We start from the raw sequence: 13,504 nt of genomic DNA, 5'->3' as shown, positions 1-13,504 counted from the left end.
AAATACTACCTTTGTGGTTTCAGTTTCAATATATTAAAAACTGGACTGTTTTCGGACAATTAAATAAAATGGTTAACTTATTCCAAAAATTCCCAAATTTTCACAGAACGTCTTACACGGACCAAATATCATTGTGTAAAAATATCGGGGTCCAGTTCATTATCAGTAATTTATAGAAAATCGTTTACCGGACTGCAATCAGATTTGTTACATTCTGATTGCAGTCTACGAAATAAATCATCTAAAATTTATCGTAAGTCCTTTTAACGAAAATCTAGTTGGAGGGTCACAAATACATCAGTGACCATCTATGGTATGAATTTCAGGGACTGGTTCTACTCAAGTTTCATGTCATGACTGAAAACGTGTCGCCTAGTTTACTGCAGTAAAACTCAGCCTTAGCTGCTGTCATGAAAACATACTTTTAAAATAGTAAACGACCTCGAAAAATTACGATTCCAGTGCCATTTGCTTCGTTTTTCGAAAATGCATATTTTAGGCTTCAGAAGTTCCGTTTTTCGAATAATTAAAGTTTGTTTACAGCCTGCCAAAGACGGCTGAAAAAGTAGCTCAGCATGTTATTTTGTGGTTTAAATGTTACTAAATCATATTAACAAGTGTCCGAACAACGGGTTTTTCAAAAGTTCGATGATCAAACATCATATATGTATTAACCAACCCTAAACCAACAAGTTTTCATCTTCAAGCAAACTTATATATGTAAACTTCATATGAACTTTTATGTTCATCTACTAGTTCTAGTCTCTTTAGTGATTTAAACATACTACACCCTTAGATCATAAAAAAAAAACCGAGATGACACAAGATTAACAAGAGTGTAACAAGGGACTTACTACTAGCACAAGGCTAGGGTAGAAATCTAGTGTGAAAATGATGAGAAAATGTGATGAAAAAGCTAGAACAACGCCCTTCTCGAAGCTCCACAAGTAGTAACCTTCTTGAATCACCTTCTAACTTAAATGGAACTTGTGAAATGGAAGGGATGATGGTGAAATGTGAGGGTGATGGTGGCTGTTTGTAGGAACCGAAAGTGAGGGAGAGAGATGAGATGGAGTGTAATCTTGTGAGGAATGATGGATATCTAAGTGCCATGCTCTTTATAATCACACTTCAAATAATATAAATAATATGGAAGACCATGCAAGTAATCTATCTAATTTAATATTCAATAAATCGAAGAGGTATGGTGAAGATCATATGGGGGGGGGTCCACATGGACTGAAAATCAGTTGGGGGGGGGGGGGGTATATTTGCAAAATTTCAACTAAAGTGTAACAAGTAGTTAGGTTTGTGAGTGGAGACTTGTATGTGTAGAGAAATGATTTTTAATGGGTGTTATGGCAAACGGGACCCATGACTAGCTTAAAATAATAAAACAATGTCATTGACAAAAATTTAGTGTCCCGGGTAATGTCCGGTTATCTGGTTAGGTACTGTCCCGTTAAAGTGTTTAATCACTCTAAACAGGGTCCTTTATATATATTTTTGTAACACAAATTATTCCCGGCACTTAGGAAAGTATACAGGACCATTCTGCCATGTTTTTGCACTTTACTAACATAATGTCATGCTGAATTTTAATAATGAATGCAGAATTTTGCATTTATAGTGTGTTTTAGGCAATTCCCGGCACTGTAACTATCACCTAGTGACGCGGTTCTACAACCCTCATTTCCCTACACTCTCTACAGGTGTAGTAAACTATCTCTGACTCATACAGGCCTCAGAGGCAGTGTCTGCCTGATGCTGGCTATATTAGCATGTTTAATGGGCTATCCGTTTATTGTGCTACTGTGCTTTTGTGCATCAAGGTTGTCACTAAAGTTCTATATGTAAATAGTAGAGTGACAGTTAATAAGGTATGATGCACGTATGTGTATGTATCAGTATTCAAGTAGCAGTTTATCCACAATTGTGAGCAAGCACAGTAATTAAACAGTAATTAAATATTAATTAAATCGTTCGGATACCTGATTTGGTGAGGGTTGTCACATTCTTCCCCCGTTAGAAAAATTTCGTCCCGAAATTTTAGGTTCTGCTTCTAGGTGCAGGGGTCTTGGGAAATAAGTGGGGGTATTTCTCTTTCATTCGGTCCTCACGCTCCCAGGTGTATTCAGGACCATGCCTTGCGTTCCAACGTACCTTGACGAGTTTGACACTGCTCCGGCGAGTTTTGTTCACTTTCCAGTCCGTGACTTCAACCGGTTCTTCGACAAAATGGAGCGTGTCGTCAACGTGAATCTCGCCTGTGGGAATGACAACAGTATCTTGCGTTGGACTCTTCTTCAGATTTGATACATGGAATGTATCGTGAACACCGTTCAGCTCGGCAAGTAGTCCAACTTTTATGCTACTAACCCAATTCTTTCCAAAATTCTGAACGGACCAATATACCGCGGATTCAACTTTCCACGCTTCCCGAAGCGTGCCACACCCTTCCAGGGTGATACTTTCAACAATACCATATCACCTACCTCAAACTCTACAGGTTTCCTTCTTTGGTCCGCATAACATTTTTGACGATCGCGGGCCACCTTGATGCGATCCCGGATCTGTGCAATCTTATCTGTGGTTTCCTGGACCATATCAGGACCAACCAATTGTCTGTCACCGGCATCAGACCAACAAAGCGGTGATCTGCACTTGCGGACATATAGAGCTTCAAATGGCGCGACACCAATACTGGTGTGGTAGCTGTTGTTGTATGAAAATTCGACCAATGGCAAAAGTTTATCCCAGCTACCGCCCAAATCCATAACACATGCTCTCAGCATATCTTCCAATGTTTGTATCGTTCGCTCGCTTTGTCTGTCGATCTGTGGGTGAAACGCAGTGCTCAGGTTCAATTTTGAGCCAAAAGCTTCTTGGAAGGATTGCCAAATCCTTGATACGAACCTTCCATCCCTATCAGAGATGATTGAGAGAGGCACTCCATGGCGTGTAACAATTTCTCTCATATAAATTTTCGCCAACTTGCTTGTGTTATCTTTCTCTCTGATAGGTAAGAAGTGTGCAGATTTCGTTAATCGGTCCACTATTACCCAAATAGTGTCGTGACCGTTTGGCGTTCTTGGCAACTTTGTTATAAAATCCATGGAAATTTGTTCCCATTTCCATTTGGGAATTTAGGTTGTTGTAGAAATCCCGAAGGCTTCTGGTATTCTGCTTTAACTTTGGCACATGTTAAACACTTGCTCACATAAACAGCAACGTCGCCTTTCATCCTAGGCCACCAATAGTAATCTTTAAGATCCTGGTACATCTTATCCGCTCCTGGATGGATAGAGTACCGCGATTTGTGAGCTTCATCAAAAATAACTTTCCTCAAACCACCAAACAAAGGAACCCAAATCCTTTTCATAAAACATAACGTTCCTTCCTCGTTTGGTATTAATTGCTTCTCCATCCCACGAAGATATTCTTCTTCAAGGTTTCTTTCCTTAAGAGCTTCTTTCTACGCGGCACGAATGCGTAAGGAAAGATCGGTTTGGATAATCATCTCCAAAGCCCTAACCCTTATGGGCTTGATCCTTTCTTTTCGACTTAGGGCGTCGGCGACCACATTCGCCTTCCCTGGATGATACTTTATCTCGCAGTCGTAATCGTTCAGCAACTCGACCCAACATCTTTGTCTCATATTCGGCTCCTTCTGGTCGAATATGTGTTGTAGGCTCTTATTATCTGTAAAAATTGTACATTTCGTACCATATAGGTAGTGTCTCCAGATCTTTAACGCAAATATCACTACGCCGAGTTCCAAATCATGTGTGGTATAGTTCTTTTCATGTACTTTCAATTGGCGTGACGCGTAAGCAATAACTTTTTGGCGTTGCATCAACACGCAACCCAGTCCTTGACGTGAGGCGTCACAGTATACCACGAAATCCTCTGTACCCTCTGGTAGTGCTAAGATTGGCGCATTGCAGAGCTTATCTTTCAATAGCTGAAATGCTTGCTCCTGTTTGATTCCCCAATCAAACTTCTTATCTTTTTGTGTGAGGAGCATCAATGGTTGAGCGATCTTCGAAAAATCCTCAATGAACCTTCGATAGTAGCCAGCCACACCCAAGAATTGTTGAATCTCGGTTGGCGTCTTTGGGGTTTCCCAATTCTTGATCGCTTCGATCTTGGTGGGGTCCACATGAATTCCATCTCCATTTACCACATGTCCAAGGAATTGGACTTCACGTAGCCAAAACTCGCACTTAGAGAACTTGGCATACAACTGTTCCTTTTTCAGCAGTTCCAGAATTGCTCTTAGATGTTGTTCGTGCTCAGCCTTCGTCTTTGAATAAATCAAAATGTCGTCGATAAACACAATCACGAACTTGTCGAGATACGGTTTGCAGACTCGGTTCATTAGGTCCATAAAAACAGCTGGTGCGTTAGTCAACCCAAACGGCATAACTAAGAACTCATAGTGTCTATAACGAGTTCTGAAGGCTGTCTTCGGGATACTTTCCTCTTGTATCCTTAACTGATGGTAGCCTGATCGCAAATCGATCTTCGTGTAAAAGCTTGAACCTTGGAGCTGATCGAATAAATCATCGATTCTTGGCAGAGGGTACCTATTCTTGATCGTCAGCTTATTCAACTCCCGGTAGTCGATGCACATACGGAAACTACCGTCTTTCTTCTTGAGAAACAGGACCGGAGCTCCCCAAGGTGAGAAGCTTGGTCGGATAAATCCTTTGTCTAACAACTCTTAGAGTTATGTCGACAATTCCTGCATCTCTGACGGTGCAAGTCTATAAGGTGCCCTAGCTACAGGCGCGGCGCCTGGAACTAAGTCAATGTGAAATTCCACTTGCCTTTGGGGTGGCAATCCTGGCAAGTCCTCTGGAAAGATTTCAGGATATTCCCTCACGATAGGGATGTCTTCGATTTTCGGCTCAACAGCTTTCTTGTCCACGATGTGTGCCAGGAAGGCAACACATCCCTTTTGTAAACACTTTCGCGCTTTCAGGCAGCTGATAATTCTTAAAGGTGTATCACGTTTCTCTCCATGAACCACAATTGTTTCTCCATCTTCAGTTGGGATACGAACGACTTTTTCGTGAGAAACAATTTCTGCCTAGTTACTCGATAACCAATCCATTCCTACTACCACGTCGAAGCTCCCCAGCTAGACTGGTAGTAGATCCAAAGCAAACTCACGCTCTCCCAACTCGATTACACAACCTCTGACAACTTCATTTGCTTCTACTAACTTTCCATTCGCCAATTCAATTGAGTAGGGGATATCTAGTTTACTAGCGGCTAGACCAAGCATATTCTTAAATTCTAATGACACGAAGCTATAATCGGCACCAGTATCAAATAAAACGGATGCAAAGAGTTGGTTTACAGGGAACGTACCAGTAACAACATTGGGATCCTGGCGCGCTTCCCTCGCTTCGATATTGAAAATCCTTCCACGTGCTTGATTCAATTCTGGGCAGTTCCGCTTATAATGCCCAATATCACCACAGTAAAAGCAACCTGGTCTTTGCCCATTTCCACCTCCGTTTCCAGCTTGGTTGTTGTTGTTTCGGTTCGCATTACCAGTACCAACCTGATTTGCGTTGTTGCCACGATTCCCATTTCCTCCATTGTTCCCTTGTGGCGATTCCCAATACCACCACGATTATTGTTTCTGTTCCCATATCCTCCTTGGCCTCCCCGGCCAACAATGGCCCAACATGTATCCTTCGAGTGGCCAGCCTTCCCACATGCTTCACATACTCTTGACCCACATCGGCCAGAATGGTGACGCTGGCAGATGTTGCACTTGGGATGTGTACCCATATATCCCTTCCCTTTCTTTCCAGCACCAGTTGTAGCCTGAACCGGCGCACTCGACTCTCCTTTCCTGCCCTCACTGCTTGTGCCTTGTTTAAAATTTGAGAACTTCCTTTAATTACCCCCGGACGACTCTACATGAGTCTCCTTTTTCTTTGGCTCGACATCTGAAAACTTGTTTAAACGAACGGCTTCCTCAGTAAGAGCTACGCTCAGATCTATTGCCTCAGTGATTGTCGCAGACTTGGATGAGGTCACCATACTCATGATTTGAGGAGCTAAACCCCAAATGAAGCGCTCAATTCACTTGAATTCTGGTGTGACCATATAGGGAACCACGTGAGACAAATCGTGAAACCTTTGAACATATTCCGCAATTTTCGGACCTTCCATCTTCAAGTGCGAGAATTCGGTTTCCAACCTCTGGATTTCAGCGCAAGAACAATACTTTCTACGCATGAGCTCTTTCAGCTCGTTCCAGGTCATTGCGTAGGCTGCGGCTTCACCAAGTGTTTGGACTTGTAAATTCCACCATGACAGGGCTCCGTCCAAGAATAGCCCCGAAATGTAGGTAACTTGCTGGTCTGGAGCGCATTTGCTCATGCGGAGAACTGACTCTGTCTTCTTGGCCCATCGAACAAAAGCAACAGCACCTCCGGTGCCATCAAAGTTGACAGGCTTGCAGTCTAGGAACTGCTTGTAGGTGCACCCTGCACATACGTTAGAATATTCAAATGGTGTTAGCAAACTTGCTAGAGATCTCCAATTGTATCATGGTATGTCTTAATGACTTAGTATTACCATGAGGCGGATTGTTGTTGCCGGTATTGCCAGAATTACTTCCGCTAGCTCCTCCCTGGGAGGCGGCGTATTGCGCGACGGCGGCCGCGATGACCTGCTGAAGTTCTGCCTCATTGGTAGGTATGCGTGTTTGACGTCTTGGTGGCATCTTCTAAAAGATGGTTCACGTTGGTCAGGCCATAGTAAGTAATGTGTACGCATAATACAATAGTACTAAGACATAGCATCTCATGTTAAAATAATCCAAACACACAACATCCCATGTTATAAATAAATCAATCACACAACATCCCATGTTATAAATAAATCAACCACATAACATCTCATGTTATAGAACATAAATAATCAATCAAACATCACAAGTGATGAGAATACTGCGATTGCATTGCCATAAATCGAGACCACGAAGTAAAGTTTACAAGTACATAACTGTAACATACAACATCAACGACTAAGGGCTACATCACCCCAGTCCAAAATATCAAATCCATGTCAACAATATCCCATATACATAACAACAAAAGTCAGGATCAATATGCAGTCTCCAAAAAGTTGTGCAGTCTGTGCAATCGCCGTCTTCTCAACAAAAGTCCACCCGTGCTGTACAAAATAGCCCTATGCTGATGGCGGTGGAGGAGGGGGAAAATGAGAATAGAACAAACGGCGCATGTGGAGCCAATCCTCCTCCATGGCTCGGTGAGAACGCAACAAATAAGTAATCTGCTGCTCCTGAGTCCAAAAACGTGCTGCAGAGTCTGGTGATAACGGTCGAGGGGGATGCGATATCGCAGGATGAGGAGGGCACTGGCAAGGGGGTCGCTGTGCTCTCTTGAGCTCCTGTACGCGTCGCGTAAGTGCCTCCTGCTGGACTACGAATGACATGAGAATGTCCTCAACAAAATATCCCATATGAAAAGGATGATAGGGATCGGATGGTGGCATGATGGGTGGTGACGTCCAAAGAAAAGGCACACTAGCTGGAGTAAAAGGTGGCACAGTAAATGGTGGAACAGGGGGAACAACAGAAGAAAACTGTGGTATGACCGCGACAGATGTCGGCACATGACCGAAGGGGTGAGTCGAGGAACCCTCTCCCGGGCGCGATGGCGGAGTAATCTGACGGAACATAACAGGTAAGTCGGTGTGGTGAACACCGGTAGTATGAACGGGATGCGTAGGAACCTCAGGAGGAACTGACACAGGGGCTGGAACGGGTGTAACTGGTACCACAAAAGGCGAGTACTCATCATCATCATCAATCCACCCATTGCGGGTGTGCGCATAACGGGGGTCAACATGAGTCGCAAAGAGTGCATGGTCGGGCTCCAAAGGAACAGGGTCAGGAAGAGGAGCGACAACAACAGGCTCAGCGAGTATATCAGCAATGTGAGGGGCATCAACCTGAGCATCAACGACATGCTTATCCTCCAATAGTGGAGCAACAATAGGGTGATCATCGATAGGTATATCATCAGCCAAAGGGGCAATCGCAGGTGCATCGGCATGAATAGGGTCATGCTCCAATGCGGGGTCAGGAGCGTCAACTAGCTCAAGAGCCACAGCAGGCTCTGGGTCATCGTCGTGAGGTGCAACAGACATCGCCATGTCTGAGTCGGAATCAAAGGAATGGAGCTGTACGCTCTGGGCGTGTAGTGAAGCGGATGCTACTGACTCGAAGGAGTGAGCACCAAACAGACCAAAAGGAGCCTCCTCAATGGGAGCCTCAACAGGAATGACAGGATCAGCAATGGGCATAACAGCAGGAACTCCAGACAAAGGAACAACGGGATCATCAGCCAGAGGAACATCGGCGTCCATGAGGGCCACACCATCCTGGTCTCCCTCCGGGGGACCCTCTAGGAACAAGTCGATGTCATCGTCAGGAAGCTCATCGTGAGGCAGATCCTCGAGAGGAACTGCGGCAAACGGTAAAGGAGCAGGGACCTGAGGAAAAGGTAGGTCCCCACCGATAGGGCCATCAGCAATAGGAACGTCATCTCCAAAGTCGGGAAGAGCAAACGGCTGAAAATCATCCTCATTCGTGCTGGTGGTGTCTGACGTGTACACCTCACTCTCTGACATAATCTCATCATCCGACAGGATCGCTAAAGCATCCAAAGTTTCTGACACTCCAGTATCTGAAGAGGAAGCCATGTCGTCTGTAACACAAACACATACATGCACAAATAATCAATCATATAGACAAATAAGCATGTTACTCACCAATAAGCAATCAAGTGATTCTCCTAGTCCCACTAGTCTAGCCTCCCAGCCTCTCAGACTGAATCTCCTAGTCCCACTAGACTATCCTCCCAGCCTCTCAGACTGACCTCCTAGTCCCACTAGACTATTCTCCCAGCCTCCCAAACTGACTTCCTAGTCCCACTAGACAACTACCTCGGCCTCCCAGACCGAGCCTCGGCCTCCCAGACCGAGCCTATAACTAATAAATAATATGTGCTCAACTTTTGTTTGTAAAAAAAAACGTTTTGGATCTGGACTTAGGTGGTATGCAGTGTAAAAATGTTTTCGTGAGAGCCCTAGTGATCATAGTCTAGACTCGAGAAGGAATCCTAGTTCGCTATGATCAGAGCTCTGATACCACGCTGTCACACCCTGGCTTTGCGGAAGCGTGGTTTATTTGGTGTGACTTCTTAATACCATAGCTTAACCATAACAAAGCTATATGAAAGTAAAACCATGTGGATCATCCATTTATTTAAGTTTTAAAACAAAAGTAACATAACATTGTCTTAAGGCGTTGACACATGCAACAGAGATTACAACCTAACAACATAAAACATTGTTTGAAAGACACAACCACAAACTTAAAAATAAACGCCGTTTAAGACTTGCGACTCGTCCAGGTAAAAGTCGCAATCCCTAAACGAGGATGATCCCATACTCTAACGCAGCATACCGTGCCAGATCTTTAGTTCCCTGAAATACATGTAAGTTGGAAAAATCAACAATAATGTTGAGCGAGTTCATGTGTAGTGAGTATGTAAAACCTTTGTAAGTATAAAAATCCCTGGTATGTAGCAAATAAGGAAATAAAGAGATCACCAATGGTTTGCAAGGCCATTGATATGTGTGATGTGCAGTAGGAAGACTCAAACCTAGCATATTTTGCGTTGGGCACAAAGTCACCCCGAGGTCCGTTCTGCTAGGCCTGGGGCTGGGCTCGCTACACCCAGATAGATCTACCGCTACTGTCCCTCGGTCCTACTCTGAGGATTAATGGCCTTCAGTTCACGCCTACCCACTCACATGATCTAAGTAGTAACCCTCCTTACGCTAATCATACCATGTGTAAAAGTACTCGTAATCATAGTAACATGTATTTCACCCCCGCAGTTTAGAAAACTGAAAACAGTTAAGAGAAAAGGGGGACATGAACTCACTGTAGTGCGTCCTCAATAACAGCAACTCAAACTCGGTCTGCTACATGACAACCTATGTGACAACTCGACCTTTCGACTTTAAATGCACGTTGACCTTGACCGTTAACTTTGACTGTGTAGTTGTTTGACTGATTGACTGGTAATCATGCATGCTATATTTTATTGAAACGTGTTATGATTGTGCACATATGTGGCTTATTGTTATGAGAATAACATGGATTATTGTAAAACACTTAGAGCGTTTCACCAACAAACATCTCAACGAATCAGAATTTTGATTCGCCAAGAACCATTCGACGAAACAGGAAACCTGTTTCGCCAATCCTGTTTCGCCAGCCCACTCTTAACGAAACAAAGCTTGTTTCGCCGGCCCATCTGATTCGCCAAAGCCCATTACGGGCCCAAATCGTCTGTATGTGTTTAAAACGTGGAACGACTTCCTGTTTCACAACTTTGGCAAAACTGAAACCCTAGAGCTCCTGTGCACTGACGGCAGTTGGTTTTTAGAGACCTCCTAGCGATTAACCCGTCTTTCCCTCCACTCGGTTAGTCGTTTATGTGTTCATGATTTCTTGATTCATGTTATATCTAGAGTTAATTACATAGTTAGTCCCTGTGGTTTAATTAAAGTAACAATCTAAGGTACTAATAGTTTAAAATCACGTTTCAGGGTATTAACTTTTGATTTTTTAACAATCTAAGGTATTAACGTTAATGGTCTGTTAAAAACTAACTTTGACACCCTCATGTGCAAAAAATGTGAGGGTATTTTCGTCATTCACTATTAAATAAATAACTTAAATTAAATAGAGAGAAATAAAAACATTGAAGCAAGGAAAGACAGACTAACATTTGACCTCCCTTTGAGCACCCATAAAACATCAGACAAAATATGCCTGGAACACAAGCCTTCATAAATTTCCATATAGTTTAAGTACCAATAACATTGAATCAGGATGCCCAATGTTCCATTTAGAACAAAAGAATCACCACCCATGTTCATCTCTTTCGCCACCAAGAACAAAAGAACCACCAGGTTCTTCATTTTGACATTAATCAATCAAGGATTAAATAATAATTCAAATATCCTAGAGAAATTATCAAAGATGTTAATGTTCTGCACTTATGTCAAAAATCAATTTTTTGACTTAATAACCAGATATCTACTATGTAAAAGATCGAATAACAATTCAATATTCAATAACATAACTATACTCGACTTGCCTCTGTTTCTAGCGGCATAATAGACAGCAGGGGATTGTGTCTCACAGCCGATTTCGATCTTGTCAAGCACCCAAGACCCTTAATTTGAACTGTACTTGACTTACCACTTAATTTGATGTTGGGGGTTGTTGACAACGCGAATTTCGAATACAAATCAGAACCCGAACCTTCACCATGGCCTGCCTCTTCATCTTCTATATCAATACTTTTCTTATTTCCACCAAAATCAGACACAAGATGGTCTGATTTACTTGATTAGAGGTCGTATTCAAGGTTTCTTGCACCAGATTTGAGGGGAGAGACGAAGGAACAATCAGAACCCATTATTCTATCTTGTATTTGCCCAACTTCCTTGCATACATGATCCAAAATGCCTAAAAATCCCTTACAATCATAAAAACTCTCAAAGGCTACACACCCTCTTTCACTGTATCGCCATGAAAATACCTTGTTACATCTTTAACCGATGACAACGCCTTCTGTTCATCCATCTTGATCCTTTGAAGCTCTGTTTCAGTTTCCTTAACGAACAATCTCATCGACCCCTAAAAGTTTCCTCGTGTACTTTCCGTATCGTGTAATTCATCACCTTCGGATCGGATTTTCTGCAACCCGAGTTCAAATTTTGACACGTAACCACGAAGAACATATGCATCCATCCCTGCTGACTTAATTCCCGACTTAGCTGAACCAAACAAACCATCGTTGCACCCACTTAAGTCTTGGTTAGGGTTAGGGTTTGAATTTGGGATCTTGAAAAGGTTTGAAAGATGATGAAGAGGGGAATGAAGTCTGATCCACTGTATTATTATTTAAACAAATGGACTAAATGACGAAAATACCCTCACATATTTTGCACATGAGGGTGTCAGAGTTAGTTTTTAACAGACCATTAACGTTAATACCTTAGATTGTTAAAAAATCAAAAGTTAATACCCTGAAACGTGATTTTAAACTATTAGTACCTTAGATTGTTACTTTAAGTAAACCACAGGGACTAACTATGTAATTAACTCTTATATCTATGCTTGATTCCTGGATCATATATGAATATATGTTTATGGTAATCCCGGATTAGTAACGTATGATTTATCGGTTACAACCTATGTATATGTATATTGTTAATGATGAACTAGATTTCATGATGCTTAGGAACAATATTTGAATGTTGTTTGTGTTATGATAATCGATTTGTGGTACACGTAAGTTAGGGTTCATGCTAGACATTAAAACCGTGATGAGTACGTTATTGATTTGATAATGATCGTTGAATGAATTCTCTAAGATCCGTGCATAACAATCTGTGGTTAGTGTTGATCCGATGATGGCATGACGGCTGCTAGAATGATTAGGGTTTTCTGTGATGATTGCGTAACTGACATGTTGACCTAACTGCTGCTTAACGAATGTGAATGTTTGACGAATTGGAAGTCTTGGCGAAACAGAATGTGTTTCGCCAAGGATGTCGACGAATTAGAAAATGTGTTTCGCCAAAGGTCCTTAACGAAATAGAACTATGATTCGTCAAAGGGTAGTTGACGAAACACATTGTGTTTCGTCAACCTGTGTTTCACCAATTAATGTGTTTCGCCAACCTCTGTTTCGCCAACTTGGAAAACCTGCACAGTAAACTGGTTTAATTTTGTTACGTGTTAACTGAGTTAACTAACTGATGTTAAACACTATGCATGACTTGTGAGATGTTGATTAGTGATGTGTACTACTTGGTGATCATTGATTATGCTTATACGTGAACTGTATGAATTCAAACTGATTGTGTACGTGCATACTCTAGGACGTGATTGATTTACTTTGAGCACATACTTAGCATACCGAGCAAACCAAGGTGAGTTCACACAGCCAAGGCATGGGTTCCCGGGTGGGAATGGGATTTGATGAATTGTTGTACATACTCAACTGATAGAATCTAACGATAAGATACGACTAGACTAGTAACACTTATTGAACTGATCTTCGCACACCTGCCAAGGGTTGGCCGCGATATTATGACTGTCTTCGCACACCTGCCTTAGGAAGGCCGCGAACTGGAATTTACTAATCTTCGCACACCTGCCTTAGGAAGGCCGCGAACTAAACATACTAATCTTCGTACACCTGCCTGGTAGGCCGCGATACAAATAAACCTAGTCTAGTATACTTGGGATGAACATCCCCTAACATCTTCGCATACCTGCCTGGGAGGCCGCGATGGAAATACGATATATGCTATAATGAACGAACTTACTACTCACACTATACTATTACTGAACTAT

At 42.4% G+C, this 13,504-nt stretch overlaps 1 protein-coding gene across 1 annotated transcript; it reads right to left on the bottom strand.

Annotated features, from left to right (window-relative positions):
• Window positions 1–7,218: 7,218 nt before the first annotated feature.
• On the bottom strand, window positions 7,219–8,757 carry LOC110900553 (proline-rich protein 36-like). Its single transcript, XM_022147438.2, has one exon. The coding sequence runs from the start codon at window positions 8,755–8,757 to the stop codon at window positions 7,219–7,221; it is 1,539 nt and encodes a 512-aa protein (XP_022003130.2).
• Window positions 8,758–13,504: the final 4,747 nt, after the last annotated feature.

The sequence above is a fragment of the Helianthus annuus genome, chromosome 13 (genome assembly GCF_002127325.2).
Source record: "Helianthus annuus cultivar XRQ/B chromosome 13, HanXRQr2.0-SUNRISE, whole genome shotgun sequence".
Classification (NCBI taxonomy): Eukaryota; Viridiplantae; Streptophyta; class Magnoliopsida; order Asterales; family Asteraceae; genus Helianthus; species Helianthus annuus.
This window is presented reverse-complemented; position numbering and strand designations above follow the sequence as displayed.